At 37.8% G+C, this 22,908-nt stretch overlaps 1 protein-coding gene across 1 annotated transcript in view; it reads right to left on the reverse strand.

Annotated features, from left to right (window-relative positions):
• The window catches only part of PDE11A (phosphodiesterase 11A), a 455,494-nt gene that overhangs the window by 249,202 nt on the left and 183,384 nt on the right, over positions 1–22,908 (reverse strand). Inside the window, exon 5 of the mRNA XM_073019839.1 lies at positions 14,067–14,131. Within this exon, the coding sequence (XP_072875940.1) occupies positions 14,067–14,131 (65 nt within the window). The remainder of the gene's footprint in view (positions 1–14,066; positions 14,132–22,908) is intronic.

Genomic DNA, 22,908 nt, shown 5'->3' on the forward strand with positions numbered 1-22,908 from the left:
GTTACGATGGCAATACTCTCCAAATTGATTGACAAATTCGGTGCAAGCCCTAAAATAAACTCAGCTACTATTTTTGGAGAGATTGACAAGTTGATTCTAAAATTAATATGGACATACAAAAGATATAAAATAGTCAAAATGATCTTCAAGATGAAAAACAAAAAGTCAAAGGACTCATACTTTTAGATTTTAGAACTTACTTCAAAGATACAGTAACCAAGACAAGGTGATGCTGGCATGAAGACATACAGATCAATGGAGTAGAGTTGAGAGTCTCATAAACCTATATATCTACGATCAATTGACTTTCCACATGGGAGGCAAGACAAATAAATTGGGAAGGAATAGTCTTTTCAACAAAAGGTGCTGGAATACTGGATGTCCATGTACAAATGAATGATACTGGACACCTTATCTCACACCATGTACAAAAATTTAACTGAAAGTGGATCAAAGGCCTAGATGCAAACGCTAAAATAATCAAACTCTTAGAAGAACACATGGGCATATATATTCATGCACTTAGATTAAACAATGACGTCTTAGACATAATATCAAAAGCACAAGTAACAAAAGAAAACATTTATTAATTGAACATCATCAAAATCTAAAACTTTTGTGCTTCAATAGACACCATCAAGAAAGTGAGAAGACAACTCAGAATGGAGGCAAATATACACAAATCATAAATCTGATAAGGAAGCTGTATGCAAAGTATACCAAAAACTCTTAGAACTCAGCAATAAAAAGACAATTAACACAATTGGAAATGATAAAGGACTTGAATAGACTTTCCCCAAGTAAGACACACAAATGGCCAATAATCACATGAAAAGATGCATAACATTGTTGCCACTAGGAAAATGCAAATCAAAACTACAATGGACTGCCTCTCCAAGGAATTGTAAAGTATACTTACTGCAAGGAAGAAGTACAATTATCTCTATTTGCAGAAGACATAATTCTGGAATCTCCTAAGATTCCACCAAAAAACTGTTAGACTTAATATATGAATTGAGTAAAATTGCAGGATACAAAATCAACATACAAACACCAGTAGCAATTTTATATACAAATAATGACCTAACTGAAAAAGAAATTCAGCAAACAATCCCATTTACTATAGCATAAAATGATACTGAGAAATAACTTTAACCATGGAGGTGAAAGATCTGTACACTGAAAACTATAAATCACTGATGAAAGAAACTGAAGAAAAGACAAATAAATGGAAAGATATCCTATGCTCCTGGATTGGAAGAATTAATATGGTTAAAATGTTCATACTACCCAAAGCATATCCAGATTCAGTGCAATACCTATCAAAATTCCACTGGCATTCTTCACAGAAATAGAAAAAAGCATCCTAAAATTTGTATAAAACCATAAAAGACCCCAAATAGCCAAAACAATACTGAGAAAGAAAAACAAAATTGGAGGCACCACACTTCCTGATTTCAAATTACATTACAAAGCTATAGTAATAAAACAGTATGATACTGACATAAAAACTGACACACATTCCAGTGGAACAGAATATAGAGCCCAGAAATAAATCCAAATCATGCATGGTCAACTAATTTTTGATGAAAGTACCAACAGGACACGATAGGAAAATGATGGTCTCTTAAATTAATGGTTCTGGGAAAACTGGATTTCCAAATGCAAAAGAAGGAAATTGGACCATTATCTTACACCATACACAAAAATCAACTCAAAATGAAAAAATATCTAAATATAAGACCAAAAACTATAAAATTCCTAGAAGATAACATAGGGGAAAAACTCCTGGACAATGCCTTGGTCATGATTTTTTGAATATCACACCAAAAGCTCAGTCCACAAAAGCAAAAGTAAATAAATGGGACTACATCAAATGAAAAAGCTTCTGTATGCCAAAGGAAACAACCAATAAAATGAAATAGCAAACTATGGATTGGGAACAAATATTTGCAAACTAAATATCTGATAAGGGGTTAACCATTCAAAATTTATAAAGAAGTCATACAACTCAAAAGTGGGAAAACAAATAACCTAATCTAAAAATGGGCAAAAAATCTGAATAGACATTTCTCCAGTGAAGACATTAAAATGGCCAACAGGTACATCAAAAGGTGCTCAACATTATCAACATCATTAATCATCAGGGAAATGCAAATCAAATCCATTGTGAGACACCACCTCATACCCATTAGGGTGGCTATTATCAAAAAGCCAAAAGATGACAAGTGTTGGTGAAGGTGTGGAGAAAAGAGAACCTTTACACTGTTGGTGGGAATGTAGATTGGTACAACTATTATAGAAAACAGTATGGGGTTTCTAAAGCAGTTAAACATACAACTACCATATCACCCAGCAATCCCTCTTCTGGGTACATACTTACAAGAAATGAAATCACCACCTTATAAAGATATCTACTTTCTCATATTCATTGCAGCATTGTTCACAATAGCCAACATATGGAAACAACTACGTGCCCATTGATTAATGGATAAAGAAATTTAATATTATCAAGTGGTACATATATATAATGGAATATTATTCATTCCTAAAAAAGAACGAGATCTTGCCATTTGCCATGACATGGATAAGCCTAGAGGACATTACGCTAGGTGCAACAGGACAGGCACAGAAAGAAAAATATTGCATAATCTCATTTATATGTGGAATCTAAAAATTTCAAATATACAGAGATAGAGAACAAAACAGTAGTTACTAGGGGTAGTGGTCAGTGAGAAGGAAATAGGGAGATGTAGGTCTGAGAATACAAAGTAGCAGATATGTAGGATGAACAAGTCTAGAGAAATAATGTACATGAGGACCCTAGGTAATACAATTGTATAGTATGTGGAATTCATGCTAAAAGAGTAGAATTTAGCTGCTCTTGCAACAAAAACAAAGAAATGGGAAAGTGTGAGATGATGGCTACGTTAATTTGCTTCACTATACTAACATTTTTACTATCTATATGTATCCCATATGTTGTATACCTTAAATGTACATAATAAAAATCATTTTAAAAAAGAATTTAGCAAATAGAAAAAGTGGTAGAGGAGAGAAAAATGATGGTCCAAATATAGAATTATTTGATGTGAATTGTGGCACAGTTTCTAAGAAAATAAAATTACATAATACATGAAAAACGAAGAGACAAATTGCCCAGCAAGGATACGGACTCATCATGTACTTCAGAAATGGCATAAAGGGAGATAATCAATTATGAGATAGCACTCTTCAAAGGATAAATTTTTAGATCCAAAATAATCTTAAGTAACATGAACTATGTTTTGGGGTGACTAATGGACGGGATAACCTATAGTGCTCTTTAATATTATATGCTTGTTTTGTACATATGAGGGATGCCATAAAGAAAATGAGTCCCCTTTTGCATTACTACTTAAAAGTAATCATATGGGTCATCATTTTCCAGTGGTCGTTCACTTCTTGCCACTACATAATGTTTAGGCTTAGAATTCTGAGCCTGAACAGCACCCTAATTGTAAAAATCATGGTCATTAAAAACAAACAAATCAGCCAGGTACAGTGGCTCACACCTGTAATCTCAGCATTTTGTAGGCCCAGGTGGGCAGATCGCTTGAGGTTCGGAGTTCGAGATCAGCCTGGCCAACATGGCGAAACCCAATCTCTACTAAAAGTACAAAAATTAGCCGGACTTGGTGGCACGCACCTGTAATCCCAGCTACTCAGGCGGCTGAGGCAGGAGAACCACTTGAACCCAATAGGCAGAAGTTGCCGTGAGCCGAGATTATGCCACTGTACTCCAGCCTCGGCAACAGAGTGAGACTCCATCCCTTGCACCCCACAAACAAACAAAAATCACAATTAAATGCTATGCCACCTCCACTAAGATGGCTATAACTAGGAGACAGACAGAAAGAAAAATAAGTATTGATGAGCATCAAAATTCTTTGTTGGTGCGAATGTAAAACGGTATAGTCACTGTAGAAAACAGTCTGACAGTCGGTCCGAAAGTTAGACACAGAGTTACTACATGACCTAGCAATTCCACTTCTAGGCCTATACCCAAGAGAATCAAAAATATATGTGCACTCAAAAATTTGTGCATGAATGTTCTTGGCAGCATTATTCTCAATAGCCAAAAAAGTAGAAACAACATCATCAAGTGATGAATAAAGAAAATATGATATATCCAAACAATGGAATGTTATTCATCCATAAAAAAGAATGAAGGAATAAAGTCCATTTACAACATGAATGAATAGTGAAAACATTATGTTAAGTGAAAGAAACCAAACACAAATGGTCACATATTATATAATTCCATTGAAATGAAATGTCCAAAATAGGCAAATCCATTGAGGCAGAAAGTAGATTAGCAGTTGCTACGGCCTGGGAGGAGGGAAGAGAGGGGAGTGGCTGCTAATGGGTAGAGTTTCTTTTTTGGAGTGATGAAAATGTTCTGGAAGCAGACAGTGGTATGGTTGTACAACCTTGTGAATATACTAAAAACCACTAAATTGAACACCTTAAAAGGTTGATTTTGTGGTATGTGAATTACATCTCAAGACAAAAAACTTAAAGATAAGAATAATTAGCATAAAGATGATAATTATGCTGCCAAGTAAGAATAACAAAAATTGTTTTGGATAGTTGAATAAATCAAGTGATACTTATTGAGTAGCCCACCAAGTGCTGTGGCCATGGAGATCCCCACACACATCTCCCTTTTGGAGAACCTCATCAGGAAGTACAGCTGATTGACACCTCTAGGTCTCTAGGCCTCTGGGTCCAAGCTTCCTCTGGAGCTGTTCCCTGCCAATGACTGAGCGTGGTGAGGGCAGGAACTGGGTCACTCCTGTGGAAGCATGATTTCTCCAACTGGCAAATTCTGCTCAGGACTTCCCATTGGCCAGGCAGCGATTTTTTCCAAACCACACCACACTGTGACTAAAGACTCTTCATACTCACTCCTTACTTTTCTCTTTTCTTCTACAGAGCACTGTGGTCAAATGCTCTCCCCATCTACTGCTGCTCCTGCTCTCTTTAGCCTTCACATTTGTTTCTCCTGAAAAACCTTTTGCTCATCTAATATTGGCATATGTTCTTTGGAGAGCAGAAGTGGCTCATGAATGTATGTCTAAGAATGACTACAGTACAAGACTTGAAGAATGTAGCTGAAAGGCCTTGGTAGGACCAAATGTGTCTGCATGTGTCCTTGGGATTCCAGGGATATGTTGTATTCACTTGTACTAAACAGATGTATAAAAGACTTACATAAACAAACTACTCTCCAAGGTGTCTAATTTGAAGGATAATATGTATTTGAGTGAAGTAGTTCTTGGAATGCTTGTGAAATACCAGTTTCATACAATCACGGTATTTAATAATAACCAATATAGGTACTGAGTGAGGCCACAAACACTGCATGGGCAAATCAGACAAGGCCTGTAAGTCTAAAGCAGTGTTTTTCACACTGTGGGTCACTGCAAAGTGTAAATCACGAAATCAGGTTTGTGCCTGCCACCAGTCATGATAGCAGATGTTTTAGTTTTGTTTTTCTTTTCTTAAAAGAATAGATAAGAATATAGATGCATAGTAAAGGTAAGTATAGTTTCATAAAATATTTGTCTTAGATATGTGTGTGTATACTTGCGTGTATATTTATATACACTACCTAGGTTTGGATATTTTTGTCACGGATTTCATTAGAAAAGGTTTGAAAGTCATGATCTAAGGGATACACAATAAAGTCGGCATAGTCAGAATTTACATGAAGACAGTAACATTCTTTAAAGTAGGGACAGAATTTCTGATTCCCAAAAGCTTCACCAGGGTTGCATGCTTTTGAGTGCTAATGTCCAAGTGAGATGAGTCACATAAAACCTGCTGGTGCATGGAGGTGCTCCCCTAGGCCCAGAATCATATTCATAATCTGACGAGGTACTGGAGATCACCTCGTGTAAGCCAGGTACATCTCAGAGTTATAAAGTGTGCAATATGGGCTGGGTGTGGTTGCTCACGCCTGTAATCCCAGCGCTTTGGGAGGCTGAGGCGGGGCGGATCAAGAGGTCAAGAGATTGAGACCATCCTGGCCAAAATGGTGAAACTCCTTCTCTACTAAAAATACAAAAATTAGCTGAGTGTGGTGGCGCGCCTGTAGTCCCAGCTACTCGGGAGGCTGAGGCAGGAGAATCGCTTGAACTCGGGAGGCAGAAGTTGCAGTGAGCCGAGATTGCCCCACTGCACTCCAGTCTGGCGACAGAGTGAGACTCTGTCTCAAAAAAAAAAAAAAAAAAAAAAAAAAAAAAATTGGCAATATGATTGCAGGGTACAATCATAGTACACTCAGGAATAAACAAAATCCTCACTCATCATACTTCATCTCTCCAGGCTAACACAGTCTATTCCAAGTTTATTCCTGAATGTATCATTGCTGCTGGACAGAGACAAAGGATGGTAACCCAGACATCTCTGGGGGTCTTGCTAAGAGATCCTTGGACTAACTATAGAGCTCATCCTGTGGTTTGTCTCACTAGAGCTACATCTCGTGGGAAGTCAATTCTCCTTAAAAGAATGATAGGATTTGAGCCATGGTGGCAGGAAATCTAAAGGAAGAGTTTCAGAGAAGTCAGGAATGGTCGCAAACCATTGCTAGAAGGGGTAATCTGTTTTGCAAAACTAGATTCCACACAGATGTGTAAAGGAAAAGGAAATAAAAATCAATAAGGCATTGAAACAGAAGATTCACTCTTCTAACCTAAAAAATGCAATGCAGAAAACTAATGTTGAGAAAAGTCACAGGGCTTTCTAATCTTAAAATTTAAAGAAACTCTAAACTCTCTCAGGTGCTTCTCAAAGTTGAGGTATATGTACTCTCAGGGGGAGATGTAGATGAGCTAAGGGGTGGAAAAGCCACAGGAAAAAAAAAGCGGTTCTAGGGTCATATTACGTCGTTGAATCTATGATAGCATCGATTGTAAGATGCACTGTTGTTGTTGTCAGCCCACTAAAAGAAAAAAAATGTTATGAGGCAAAGCATTATCACTTAAAATATTTTAATCTTATTTTAAAAGATATTTCATATTCGATATAAATTCTATCATATACTATTCTTGAAGGAAAACGTAAAACTATACAAGTTGATTATACACAAGGGAAAATAAAGAGTGTCACTTCTAAATCAGTTCTGATTTCAGAGTCATCAGTGTTCACAGATCTTATCCTCTAAGCCATCAGGATATTAATGATGTAGCATGTATCTTTAAAAGTGTTCTGCTATCATCTCCAGAAATTTCTTCCAAGCTGCTGACACTCTCTTGTAAGTTTTGATGCCATCACTTACTGAACTTAGTAGAAGATGTCATTGGAGGGTTTTTTTAATAAAACCAAACTCATATTCCTTCCTAAAGTGATCTTTCCTTGGTTTGTTGGCTGCAATTTTAAGGGTTGCTAATGTCCAGTCTTGCCACTAGAAATTCTTTCACTGTGCAGATACATGTCTAAAAATGCACCAACAGCTAACATAACTTGGAAGGTTAAGTAAGACTTCTGGCCATCTTTCCACATGGCTGTACACCACTCACTCATCAGCTCACCTGTCATTCATCTCTATGTGTGTGTATGTGCATGCATGCATGAGTGCACACACATAAGATAACAGCATTGAGTTTCAATTTCATTTTCACATGAGAAGGGGTTCAAACTCACACACTAAAATTGCATTTATTTTCCATTTCTGCATAATAAATTACTATAAATATAGCAGCTTAAAACAGCACCTATTTATTATCTCAGAGGGCTGGAAGTCACAAGTTCATCATGACGTGCTGGATTTGCTGCTCAGGATCTTACAAGACCAAGATCAAGGAACTGACAGAGCTGCATTCCTTTCTGAAGGCTCTGGGGGAAGAATGGAGCTCATTCAGATTGTTGGCAGAATTCAACTCCTTGCAGTTGTATGACTGAGGTCCAGGTTTCCTTGACATTTGGCCCTGTCTATATTTAAACCATCAACATGTGTTGAATCCTGCTCGTACATAACATGTCTCTGATTTTTCCCTTCTGTTGTGCCTCTTCATCTTCCTTTTGTTTCCTCAACTGGGAGAAGGCTCTGTTTTAAGGGTTCACATGATTACCTTAGACTCACTTAGATAATCCAGAATAATCTCCCTATTTTAACATCAATTGATTAGTAATCTTAATTATCTGTGTAATCTCTGTGGCTTGTAATGTAATGTGAATATATGACAAATGGTGAGGATCTTGGGGGCCAACATTCTGCCTCCCACACTTAGTTAGATATTGTTCAAAATGAAATATGGTGAGAAGTTTTGACCATCTGACATCATGCATGACATCACACTGAAATGCTGTATATTTTGTCATCTGTGTTCTCAACGTTAATTGTTTTAGCACTTTTGGCAACTGGCAGGCATGTCAAAGGACACTGAGGTTTTCTCAGCATTTCCTATTTGACTAAAGTCCTAGTTTTTCCTAAATGAATTACATGTCACTGGATGTTAAGCAGTTTCCAATCAGCTGAAAATTTTTGGCAAATTGATATTCCACACCTTAGGAACAGTCCTGCATCATGCATGAGTTTAGTTATATGAGCCTCTTCTTGTTTTGAAATTTCTTTCATTTATTGTGAGAGCTTTGGCGATTTCTCCTGCCTTCAGTTGCATAATTTGACAAGTGTTAGGTGACCCGTGTAGATGTATTTCAGTAACAAAATATAGCAAACACTTCATCTTCTTGGGAGTTTCTTCCTTCATTGTTGCTTTGAAAGAACATACAGAAATGGGACCAGTTTTCCAAAAACAAATAGTTTCATCACTAATATCAGATTTGCACTCCACTTCTTATTTCTGTTTTTCTGCAAGAACAATAACTTTTCATTTCAATGCCAGACCATACTGTAATCTCATTGGACACATGTATTAACCAGCATTTAAGTCCAATCTATGTAGTACCAACAACGTACAATGCACACTTGAAGAGACAACACAAACAGCCCTGACCAAGTTTGCACATGTACAGGCAATAGCTGTGTCACCAACTGCCACTAAGACATCATTGGTAGTAAGATACCATCCTGACTTTCAACATGTTCAGTGTTAGAAAAAGTACCTTCAAATCATTGAGCAACTACTATGTGCCAGGCATTGTGCTCTTTCAGCAGTTCTACTGAATTTTCCTAAGTAATCTACTTGCAATTAATAAATGTAATGACTGAGAGGATTAGTGCCAGGGCCAGGCTAACTGGGTTTCAAATATTGCCTCTGTAACTTACTGTGTTACCTTGGATGTATTTCTTAACTTTTATCTGTAATATAGCAAAAAGCGGGATAATTCATGTACAGTACTTAGCACATAGTAAAACTCAAAAATGGTGTCATGTTGTTTCTGTTGTTATTAACTGAGCTAAGAGCTGGATCCTTTTCTTCCCATATGCTCATGAAGCAAATATCTGTATCTTCCCAGACAGTGAAAAAGTATTCATTCTGGAAATAGAATCTCTTTTAGTTCTAATTCCTTATTGTTCTAAAATATACCAGATTATCTCATCCTGCCTTGAGTGTACTGGTTCACTAAAGGACAGGAACCATCAATACTCATGACCAGGGAACTCAGAGAAAATACGGTGTTTAAAAAAGGAAAAATGTCTTCATAAAAGGTTTAACATTCAGGCTACTCAACACTCTGTCCTCCACTTTATTTATTTATTTATTTTTGTGCATCCCTCTCCCTACATGCACTTGGATGTCTGTGGGTTAACATCTAACAAAAGCTTTAGGAACTAAAAGGTCTGTAAAAATGGGGTACACTCGGGGCTTTTTAGCGGCTAGGCAACAGACTATGACACCTGGGGGAGAAAGTGAGCCTTCTTCCCATTTCTGCGCAAATTACCCAGCCTTCCCCAGGTTCGTGAAGGTCACCGGTGCATCTAAGACGCTGGGGTGCCCAGGGAGCTGTGGCACCGCACTGGTGAGGAGTGCAGTTATGCCCATGGGAATTCTGGAGTGGGCAAGGAAGCCCACATCATAGGACACTGCTGTGTCATGGCCAGAGGGAGAGGATTTATGGGTGGTCACTTGGAAGAAATGATAAGTCAGTAATAAATTAGGGTTTTTTTGGTTTGTTTTTTGTGTTTTGTTTTGTTTTTTAAATCTTAGGCTGGGCATGGTAGCTCACACCAGCACTTTTGGGAGGCCAAAGCAGGAGGATCCCTTGAGGTCAGGAATTTGAGACCAGCTTGGGCAACACAGTGAGACCCCTGTCTCTACAAAATAATTTAAAAATTAGCCAGGTGTGGTGGCATGCACTTGTAGTCCTAGCTAATTGGGAGGTTGAGATGGGAGGATCGCTTAAGACCAGGAGTTCAAGGATTACAGTGAACTATGATTGCACCACTGCACTCTTGCCTGGGCAACAGAGTGAGACCCTGTCTTTAAAAAAAGAAATCTTAGAAACTCCAGGAATACTTCAAGGATGGCTTTTACAAGGGACTAGGGTCCTTATGCTACACTACACAGAAGAAATGTTTAAGCAGCCAAATATATAAATTATAACTATTAATGTGACTCTGTTTATTTAAAGCCATAGTCTGGAGGCCTGGTAAAATCTGGTTATTTTTGTATTATATTCTTAACCCACTCCCACCACTGTTCATTGCCCTTGAGATCCTTGAGGACAGAGACTGCTAATTAAAAAAAATTTCTATAGCCCTATCACCTAGCAGAAGATTCAGCACAGAGTAGGTACTCAATATATGACTGTTAAAGGAAGGAATAACTGCCTCCAAGGAACAAATTTAGAATAAACAGATAGAAGTTATAGGAACATAATTCAACATAAAATGCCTTTCTAACTACTAGAACCCCTTATAAATGCAAGAAGTCTATCATGACATAGTGAGAATCTTGTCACTAGAGATGTTGCCAGTGATACCCTGGAAGAAGAGCACACCTCACGGAGGGAGATAGATCAAATCATTTCCAGCTCTTGAATTGGTTGGTACTTATCGCATGGAGACCAACAGGAGACTAGTTATGACAAAGCTGTGAAAGATACTAAGCAGAAGTGATGAGTCAGCACAACTGGTTTTTATTAAAAAATGGCTTCAAGGACTATCTATACAAATCAGCAAGCCTCAAACCAGAGTTCATCAGAATTGAAATAGTACCCTGAAACATTGTTACAAGGAGCCATAGAAATTGTCTTCTAAAAACTACACTATTATAAGTCTCACTGATGTTCAGAGGACTGAAGTATCTAATAGACATCATCTATAGTGAAGATGCTAAATGATGAAAGGTTAAAGGAAAGATCAGGCTGTGAGATCAGGCTGTGATTTGTAGACTCAGAGCCCATTTCAATGTCCTTTCCATGTCACTGGTGAAGTAAATTCTGGAGTCACTTGTCTTGGATCCTTTAACTTCCAATAAATGACTGAAGGAACTCAGATCTACACAAGGAAAATTACTGGACAATGATGGAAAGGTCTTCTGAGATAAATGAACATTCCACATTAATTTAAAAGCCATAAATAGAATGATGAATAGGACTATCTCATAATGTCAAAGTTCAAAGGCACTTCTCAAATTTCTCTTTAAAGAAAACCTGACCTTTCTTTCTTTCTTTTATTATCAGGAAGTTTGCCAAGGGCAGTCTAGATCTTGGGACATTTCATTTTGACATGGAAGTTCTCTCAGCATTAAAAATAATAAAAAAAACTGAAGTATTTAACTCTGAAGTGACCATGAGAACATGTTCAGCAGTATAAAAAAATAACAATATTGAAGCATTAGGACTTCAAAGTTTGTGTTTCAATAACTCCATAAAACTTTCCCCCTCATATATGAGAGATAGCTAAAGATATCAGCATGAATAGCTGTTTTTCTATTGTATTTCACGTTGTTGTACAACATTCTATTTAGGAAAATTGCTGAGTATACCACTAGTAACTTTCTATGCTTAAATATCTTTGTTGGATATAGATTAGCTGGCATTAAATATAGATGTGAACATAAATACATTTTTATGAATATAAAACATCTTACCAAAGAACTCTTTTTCCCAGTTAAATTTCCATTTTAAAGTATTATTTACAGACAGTAAAATTCACCCTTTTGGGGGTAGATTTCTGCAAGTTTTGACAGATACAGTTGTATAATCACCACTGCAAGCAAGACACAGAGTGTTTCCATCTCAACCCTCTACCCCTTTGAAGTCAACCCCTCTCTTCATCTCCTGCCCTTGGCAATTACTGATTTGCCTTCTCTTCCTATCATTTTGAAGTTTTAAGAATGTCCTGTAAATGGAGTTATATAGTATGTGGCAAAGGCCTTTTTTAAACTTTGTGCCCTTGATAAAAAGTAATTTACTTTTTATTTTTATTTACTAGTTTCTATTTCCTGAATTTAAAGCAATAATAGATACAAAAATCAAATTACTCTTGAGTATTACATCTTGAAATAGGTATTACCCAGAGGGCCTTTAGAACTTATAGACCTTTAGGACTTCACTTCCAAAGTACTGAATCAGAATCTCTCAGTGTGTGTCCTGAGATTTTAGTTTCTACTAAACTTTCTAAGCCTAATTCTGACTGACCCATTAGATTTAGGAAACATTAATCTGACAGGTATTCACTAGATGAGATCAACAACCAGATTTTAAATGACGTGTAGCTATGGAATCAAAGTTCAGAGTTGGGAGAGTCTTATCTAGGTGATCTTGTCCTTGGTGGCTACCACTTACTGGCTGCATGGCTTCAAACAAGTTACTTAAACTTGATGAACCTTGGTTTTCTCTTTTATAACATGGGGAGAATGCCTACTTCAAAAGATTGTTTGGTGGATTAAATGCTTATAAATCATTTAGCATGCTACATGGAACACATAGCAGTCAAAGAATTCAGGTTGCTCATATTTTAGTATCAATATCATCATCATACTGCCCTGAGTGCTTTATGATTCTTTCTCCATGTCTGCATTTTGGTTAATTTCATTATTTTTTAACCCTTCCTCTAGAGGCGACCACAGAGAATTTTTGTAGCAACACAGTTATTATTCAAGGCAGCAAAAAGCTAAGAGAAATTCACTGATTGCTTGCAATCATCATTTCCACCCTGTTATAGCCTCAAAGATGCCAATGAGAACAAGAAGTGAATCACTGGAAACTCTCAGTCTTTTTTCCAAGGGGATGTTATTGGCCAAGTATGGACAAACAAGAGGGAGGAAGAGAAACAAAGAGCCAAAATAAAGCAGAAAATTCGGCTGTCTGTACAGTTAAGATATATCTAAAATTTTACTTGATTTATTAGAAGATTTAGTCAAATATGTGATGTGAAAAGAAACAAACTGAAACTGTTGGCTTAACGAAAACAGGTTTGCTTTAGTACTATTCCATGTTAACTTACCTAAATAACTTGGATTCAAAGTTCAGGAGTCAGCAGAATATCTTAAGATTTATTTCAAAACATTACAAGGTGGCCAGGCACAGTGGCTCACACCTATAATGCCAGCACTTTGGAAGGTCAAGACAGGCGGATCACTTGAGGTCAGGAGTTCGAGACCAGCCTGGCCAACATGGTGAAACCCTGTCTCTACTAAAAGTACAAAAATTAGCCAGGTGTGGTGGCACACCCCGGTAATCCCAGCTACTCAGGAGGCTGAGGCAGGAGAATTGCTTGAACCCCGGAGGCAGAGGCTGCAGTAAGCGAAAATTACGCTGCTGCACTCTAGCCTGGGCAACAGAGTGAGACTCCATCTTAAAAAACAAAACAAAACAACAACAACAACATTTTACAAGGTTCAGGGAAAAGAGGACTAAAAGCTAAAGGCAACATTTTAATCCTATTACAAGTACTAAAATTTGGCCCTAAAAACTGATTGCAAGCTAGATGTATATGTATTTATTGTTAAGCTATAGTTTTAATTTAAGGCCTGAAACACAGAAGAGTCATGTTATTTGGTTGTACTTGCTAATATAAAGAACTACTACTATCTTCTAAGAATTATGCAATGCTGCTAACACCAAGGACCAAAGAACATCAAAAGACACATGAACCCCATAAGCCCTACCTGTTCTCAGCATCAGCACTGCACTTCGGGGACAGCAATTCAAAGGATTTGGTAAATTTCACCACCTGTCACATAGAAAGATAATAAATCCAGGTCAATTAAAGCTTTATTGCAGTTTAAAATAATGTAATAAACATTTTCATCTTTATAATGATTTTAATAGTTGGAGATTAAAGAGAGATTTTAAGTGGAGAAATCCCAAGAGAGAGTAGAAGAGGAGAATCCCATCCTACATTTTGTATTCTATTTCTTACAAAGCATACATTGTCGAAGTTTTAATACATTTCACTAAACATGTACATATTTTTACAATTATGTGTCCAATGAGCTATGGAGGTCAGGTAAAGGAAAATCTCACCTGAATACTTAAAAAGAAAACTGTTCTTTTAACAACCCAATCAACAGCAATAGAGACCCAGGTAGGGACAGAACACCCCTCAAAGAAGATGCCCTCTGCCAACTCCAGGCTCCTGGAATTAGCTCATTAATAAGTGTGGCTCATCACTGTTCTCAGGTGAACTTTGTGGTGCTACCACCTAAAGGAAGAAGAAGAAGCCACCTTCTTCAACAATCATTCTTGTGTGGACACTGCCTTTCTGTCCTCTCCAGTGAAATCAGCATACCAGTGCGAGAGTTGACCAAGACTTATGTTGAGGGGGAATTTATGGGAAAAGAAAATGTCAATGTAGTTTTTCTTCTTATTAGCTAATACTGAGTTTATACTGTAAACCAGGCCCTACAGCAGAAGCTTCTTTGAGTATTTGTTTATTAAAAATCTAAAGTAAAGAATTTTATACTCAGTCTATAGACGAGGAAACTAACTCCTAATTTTTTAAGAGACCTACTCAGTTTCACACAATTAGATAAGGCAACTGGCATGAAAGGAAATCTCTGATGCTAGAGTGCTAGCTCTTTCAACACTACAAATGTTGAGTGAGAAAGGCACTATTTCTGGCCCTTGTAGGGGTGGACAGAAACATTTCCTTCTACCCTCTGAAGGTTTGCTGAAATAAACTGACAATAGACAGATTAACAGGGGAACAAGCATACAAATGTACTAATGTGCAGAAGCACAGAAGCCATATAAAATACGAGACTCAAAGGAGGGCCAGATGGCTGAAGCTTAAATAGCATCCTCTTTATAGGGGAGACGGATGGGGGATGTAGGCAATTTTGAGGGATAGAAAAAATTTTCGGAGGAATTAAACGAGCCCAAAAAACAGACAATGACCAGGGACAAAGTTTCTCTGAGCTCTGGAGGAGGTTTCAAGAAGGTAAGGGGTGGATCTTCACCGTGAACAAAAGTTATCTCTTTTTTTTGGACAGGTTCTCACTCTGTCACACAGGCTGGAGTGCAGTGGCCTGATCTCAGCTCACTGCAGCCTCCGCCTCCTGGGTTCAAGTAATTCTCCCACCTCAGCCTCCCAGGTAGCTGAGATTACAGGGGTGTGCCATCACACCCACCTAATTTTTGCATTTTTAGTAGAGAGAGTTTCACCATGTTGGCCAGGCTAGTCTTGAACTCCTGACCTCAGATGATCCACCAGCCTCGGCCCCCCAAAGTGCTGGGATTATAGGCACGAGCCACCACATCTGGCCAAAGGTTATCTTATTATGCAGATAAAGTCTCTCAGGTAATCTCTCAGAGTGCCCTCAGAAGAACAGATGGAAAGTCTGTCTGGGCATGGGGACATTCCTCAGTCTTCCTTCCTGTGATATGAGAATAATATTCTCTGGTTAATAAAATTTCAGGGAGGGGACGGAAGAGAGTTCCATCTTGTACTTGTGAGGAGGAACAAGAAAGGTTAGAAAGTTCTTGGTTCTGAGGGGACTCAAGTTTAAGGCCTTTTAATTTCCTTTAGATCAATGTGCTCAGTATGCCAAGGCACCATGCTTTGAAGTATCTTTTTCTGAGCCCCAATATCCTCTTTTGGCAAAATATACCACATGATAGAAAAACAAGCCCCTGTAGAGAAAGGAGTCCATCTGAATGTCATAGAATGCTTCCAAGGTTGACATTTAGATTTGCCTTAGCCATATGCAGTCATGCTTCAAAGGCCTTTTAAATTAACCACTTACAAGGAATTGATGGGCACCTGAGAAAATGATTTGGAAACTAGGAATAGATTAAACATTAAAACAGCTTTATCAGTGAGGTAATGAACTCAAGCTAGGCAAGTGCAACATTAGGGAAAAAATAGAAAAGAAAAGAAAGGCTCATCACAAAGAAAATTGTGTGTGACTAGATGAATGTAGGGCAATGACAATAGCTCGACTGCAAGGAAATACCCTTGACAACCACAGAACATATTTCATTTCATATTGTAATATGAATTAAGCCTCTGCAGAATCACTCATTGTAGCAAATTTTATTTTCCAAAGATGGTCACAACAATATCTCCTATCCCATATTCTTCTCTTCCATGTGACCCTGCCACTTTCTTACCAAGTGGTAGGATCTATGTCCCCTCTCCTTAAATCTGGTGGGCTTCTGAAAGCTTCACCAAAGAGAGCATATGGAAGAGATGCTACATGCCTTCCAAGGTTGCTGTAAAATGCAACACAGCTTCTGCCTTGCCTGATGAAATATGTGTGCCTAGAGTCCTCAGTCACCATGCAAGAAGCGCAACTGCCCTGAGGCCACTATGCTGAAAGGGAGCCAAACCACATAGAGAGACCATTTTCCTGCAAATGAGGGATTTTGCACACATTATAAACAATCCTTTATGTATGTATCAATGCTTACAACATCCCAGAAGGTAGATATTACCCTCATTTTATTGATAGCAAGTTAAGGCTTAGGGGGTTAAGTGGTTTGCTGGAAGCCATGCAAGCAGGAAATTGCAGAACTGAGATTTGAACCATGTTGTTCTGAGTCCACAGCTCCAGTGATCCCACTTTTCACTGCTTTAATAAGCAAGAGCAAGTGTTATTGTAGCAGCAAATTATTTGAACATGACTCCTTCAAAACCAGAATACTTAAACTCTACTTTTATTTATTAATTCTACAAATATTTATTGAGTACCTCCTATATGCCCAAATTTGAGTAAACACAGACGAAAAAGTAACTTGAAGTAAAACACTTGGCTTGGTATAAGATTAATCAAATTATCAATAAACTGTTAATTGTTTCTGCATTTGAAAATTGAGCAGGACATATTTTTTAATTCCTGATCTGACAGATGAGATTAAATTCTCCAATATTACTAAGAATGCTTCATTTGGCCTACTTCTTACTATTGATTAGAATAATTTACAACTTGGTAAGAGTAGATGTTAATTTCTGCAAATCTGACAGCAATGCAAATAAATTTTATCCAAGTAAAGATGCAAATGATTTCTGTGCAGGAGAAAAGAAAAGCTCAATGGTTACAATTGTATTATCCTGACTGGTAGTAACCATTTTAAAAAGCTCATCTAGCAATCTTATGCTGGCATTCTTTCAGTGCCTATTTTAGAACCAACTTTGCCACCCTGCTGTTTCTCTTTTTAATGAGTTAAACAAATCTTTGATACATGCTTGCTTTAGATTTCTGCAGGAGTTAAGTTTTTAACTTTTTGAAAATTATCTTTCAATACAACAAATAGGTACTGTCTGTATGTGTCAAGCAGTGTAGTATACGCTGGAGTTACAAATGTGAAAGTAAAAGAAAATAAAATCTCTACAGTTATGGAGCTTACTTTATAGTATGAAGCTTAATTTGCCCTGGCCTCTCAAAACTGGCGCTCCCTAGAAAAAATAAGTGCACTTCTGGTTTCAAATCTTAAGAAAACAGATGTGAGAAATGTCTAGAGAATGAAAGAAAATAAAGATCTTTTAAAAATATTTTTCCATCTGAGCAATAGCAACTGAGGGATATAAGAAATGGAATAGGAAATAATGGCGTTTTAAAGCCATAGAACCTATAGATCTACACAGAATGGATAAGATATAGAAATGTCTCTTAATGAAATGACAGAATGTTTGAACTCTTGAAACATAAAAGAAGTTGGAAAAACTACTAAAAGGAAAAAACACTTTTTTCTAAAATGTTAGAACATTTTACTCCAACATAAATTACAGGCTGAAAAGAAAAACAGGGACAAAACTTGTATTTGTTTTGTTTTCTAAATTCATTTTTAATGTGTAAGGGGAAAGTCAAGGACTATGTATCATTCAACTTCAGCATTCCATAGAATGCATTAGCTGTGTCCCCCAATAAACTGGCTTATAGTGCCATGATCAAAGTCAGACACTGTATTCATGAACCACGATTGACCTTGCATGTAGGAAAGAATTGAACCCTCCCTAAAGAGAAGTCTGGCCTTTGTCTTTGGCTCCTGAGAGGTAATCTCTAAACCCTTGGAATGTCCTGCCTGATTAATGTGCAAAGATTAACAATGTGATTTAGAATGGGGGCTTCAAGCCACACCAACAATATGATTTGGGTGGGAGCTTTGGGTCACATGGTATCAGTTGACCACTGGAGGAATGGAGTCAGAGGGCAGTCGCATGGGCAGCCAACCCCATTTTTGTGATCAAGACCCAATAAAGACTCTAGACATTAAGGCTCAGGCCCTGTTGGCAAAATTTCACGCATCTTGTCACACATGATAGCCAGGAGACATTCACACTATCCATGACTCCATGAGCAGAGTCCACATGTGGAATTTTCCTAGACTCTGCCCCATGCTAATGTTAATCTGTATGATTTCCTGTAGTAAACTGTAACTGTGAGTGTAACAGCTTTCACTGAGTTCTTTGAGCCCTTCTAGCAAATTATTGAAACTGAGCATGGTCTTGGGAACTCCGAAACTCATAACTGGTGTTAGGAGTGAGGGAAGTATTGTAGACTATGTTCCCTAACTTTACACTTATATGAATTCTTAGGTTCTTGTGTCTTTAGAAGAAAAATGAAAATACTCATCTTCATTAGTGTCTATAGAAGAAAAATGAAAATACTAATGTTTACTGATCTCTGGTTAAATATTAATTATCCAGTGTGTATAAAATACTGGATAGTAGAGGGAGATACCAAAGAAATAATAAATAAGGTCTCTAACCTTTTAAGACTTAACATTTGTGATGGTTAATTGGCATGTGTCAACTTGACTGGGCTAAGGGGTGCCCAGATAGCTGGCAAAACATTATTTCTGGGTGGTCTGTAAAGTGTTTCTGGAAGATATTAGCATTCAAATCAATAAATTGAGTAAACAAGACTGTCCTGAGCAATCTGGGTGGGCATCATCCAACCCACTGAGGGCTCAGATAGAAAGGAAGAGGAAGGGCAAATGTGCTCTTTGTTTGAGCTAGGACATCTATTTTCCCCTGCTGTCAGACACTGGGACTCCTGATTGTCTGGTCTTTGAACTCAGACTGAATTACATCACTAGTTTTCCTGGTTCTCCAGCTTGCAGACAGTATACTGTGGGACTTCTTAGCTTCCATAATTATGTGAGCCAATTCCTAGAATAAATCTCTTTATCTCAATCTATCTATCATCTATCATCTATCTATCTATCTATCTATCTATCTATCTATCTATCTATCTATCTCTCTCTCTCTCTCTCTCTCTATCTCTCCTATTGGTTCTGTTTCTCAGGGGAATGACAAATACTGCAATATTTTAAAGAAGAGAAATTTAAAGTGCAAGGTGAGTTGACCTCTGAAGTTAGGTTCACAGCCAAACTGACCCTGAGTCATCAGATTATTTGGCAAGGCAACATACACGTGGCGTTAGTCCATGATGAGGGCAGCAAGATGAACAGTTGAGAAGTAACATAATTCTGGAGATGTAAACTCATCTGCCAACTTCTCAGTCCTCAAAAGCAGGAGTGGGCAAAGGATGGCCCATAGGCCAAATCTGGCCTACCACCTGTTTTTATTAATAAAGTTTCATTGTAATGAAGCCATACTCATTAACTTAAGTAATGTCTGTGTCTGCTTTCTACTATAACAGTAGAGTGAACAGTTGCAACTGAGATCGTACAGGCCACAAAGCCTAAAATATTTAGTAGACAGATCTTTATTTCTAAAAGTTTGCCAACTTATCTGGTGTAGAGCCATTTCCAGGCCAGATCAGTTATTTTTGCTAAATTGTTAATGGCTAATGATAGGTTAATGTATTAATATTCCCATGTAATATAGCTATATTCAGAAAGAGGATTCTTGGAGTCATAATCTTTTAATTTGAAACAGTACTGCAATGATAGAAATTTTAGGCACCAGGGTAAGTAGTAAGAGATATACTTGAGGATATATCCCCAGTTGGCAGAGGACAGTTCCACTCCAATTAAGCCTGTTGTCCAGGGACAATTATTAATAGTGCCCATTTTCACACTCACAAGTGTCTTTAAATAGCAAATTCTAGGCAGGCAGGCCATTGACTGCTCCTCAAAGCATCAGACAACTTATATTTTAAAAAAGAATTGAAAATATAATGCATTCAAATAGAAAATTGTTTACACTCAGATACCTGGGTTAAAAAATAAAACAGCAAAAACAGCTTAAATATTTGGATATAATTTAACGGGATATATAGAGTGACACTGCAGAAATTACGACCAATACCAAATAGGCTAAAGCACAAATGAAATAGAATAGAATTTATGCTTTATTCCTGTCTTGGACCAATTATATAATTCTTAGTTTTATTAATTTTAAAAGTTTACTATCTAAATCCAACTTTGATTTTATTATACATTTACTAAATGAACAGGGATTAAATAAATTAATACACACACAGTAAGTAAAAAAGAGAATCTTATAAGGGAAATATCACAAGTAGTTTCTGGATCAATGATACTAAACAACTGGTTTCAAGCTCCCTTTGCTGTTGATCAGCCCTGATTATTGCACCCTGGGGAAGGGAGTGTACCTGCCAAGTGAAGTAAACAAAACATCTCCCTGCTTGTTCTTTGGAAACGCTCCCTGGACAGAGGCCTTTTTGATTCGGATATTTGTCAAGTGTTAGTTGGTCTGGCTTCTCTCTGCTCTTTTAATTTAAAAACAAGTCAAAAAAATAAAAACTGGGCTCAAATAGATATTCCTGGCACCAAAATAAAAATTATCTACTAAGTAATCATGATTTTTGGTTTTTAATTTTCTGAATCTCTATTTTTCTATAAGAGGACTACTCAAAATGGCAAAAGAATGAATTAAATAGGCTAAGTGTGGTGGCTCACGCCTGTAATGCCAGCACTTTGGGAAGTTGAGGCAGGTAGATAACTGAGATCAGGAGTTCGAGACCAGCATGACCAACATGGTGAAACCCCATCTCTACTAAAAATACAAAAATTAGCCATGCATGGTGGCACACACCTGTAATCACAGGTACTTAGGAGGCTGAGGCAGGAGAATGGTTTGAATCTGGGAAGTGGAGGCTGCAGTGAGCCGAGATGGCACCACTGCACTCCAGCCTAAATGATAGAGCAAGACTCTGTCTCAAAAAAAAAAAAAAAAAAAAAAAAAAAAAGACAAGAAAAGAAAAAGAATGAATTAAATAATCATCTCTTACTATGCTTCTTAATAAATCTCTCACTTATGCCAATTTACTCTAATCATGTATTCATGAAGTCAGCATTTATCAAATACTTAGTGCACCAGGCACTGCTATAGATAGGCTCTGGAAACACCAAGGGGCACAAATCATGTCCTATCCTTGAGAAACTCACAACACATTACAGAGGAGGAAACAGTTCACAAATGTTTCACCACAATGTACGTCCAAAATGCTGCCAGTGCACAGAGGAAGGTGTTAAGGAAGTCTTCATGTGAACTGTGTGATGAGCAGGAATGCTCTAGGCTGACAAGCGGGGGAAGTTTCCCAGGCTAAGGAAATAAATCAATTCGTTTTGGGAGAAAATAGAGAACTCTGAGAGTTTAACTGAACATAACTCAAAAAAGGGGAAAGCTATGGATTTGTGGGTAGGGTGAAAAGAACCCAATAAGGAATGGTGAGGCACCCAGGGACTAGCAACTTTGGAAAGCAGGTCTTGTGTAACCTCCTAGGTCTGAGGTTACACAAGAGGGAGGGAGGGAAGAAAGGAAGTGTGATTTTGAGATCCTGGAGGTGAGTTTGATATCCATGTGAAGAGAGGCCATGGAAGGATCTAGCCACTCCTAGAACTGGTAGAGAAGGAATAAGGAAAATAACTGCACCCAATGTCGTTCACTCCTCTGGCCCTTAAATCTTCTGCTCATACCTTCTATTTGTCAAACCCAACTGGCGGCTAGAGGACAAGAGAGCCCAAGTGGTGTGGTAAGTAAAGATCAGCCTTCAAGGGCACTGAGCTAAAGACAGAAAGACCAACCATAGATAGTTGGAGAGTGGAGGGGTTCCAGAGAATAGCCAGTAGAGTTAACAATGTTGAACTTTACCTGAGCTCTGTGCTCCCTGAAAATAGTAATTATAAAGAAATCTCCCTAACACTGTTCCAGAATTGGCTATCCTCAACAGACCACCCTGCCCTAGCACATTCCAAAATAAGACGTTTCTCCATCCTTCCTCATGACTCCTGTAAGGCTCATGAATGATGTAGGTAACTCCCTTGTCTATACGCTTCTGTGAAACCCCAAGTACCTTTCTTTTTCTTTGAGATGTTTCCCATTAATGAGCATTCTCCCTATTGCAATAGCCAGATGAAATGATCTTCACTGTCTGGTGCATTTTGTCTTTCACTGGGACTATTTGCACAAAGATATGTATCTTTTGTGCTGATAGACTAATATATGCATAGGCTGACCATGGGGAGGTGGGGTAGAGATGAAGAAAAGGATGGAGCAAGGCTGAGGACTAGAGAGGAGAACCACAAGTTAAGTTAGAAGCAGAAGTGATGGGCCTTGAATGTTGGGCAGTGTGA

Source organism: Chlorocebus sabaeus, chromosome 10, assembly GCF_047675955.1.
Source record: "Chlorocebus sabaeus isolate Y175 chromosome 10, mChlSab1.0.hap1, whole genome shotgun sequence".
NCBI classification, from domain to species: domain Eukaryota; kingdom Metazoa; phylum Chordata; class Mammalia; order Primates; family Cercopithecidae; genus Chlorocebus; species Chlorocebus sabaeus.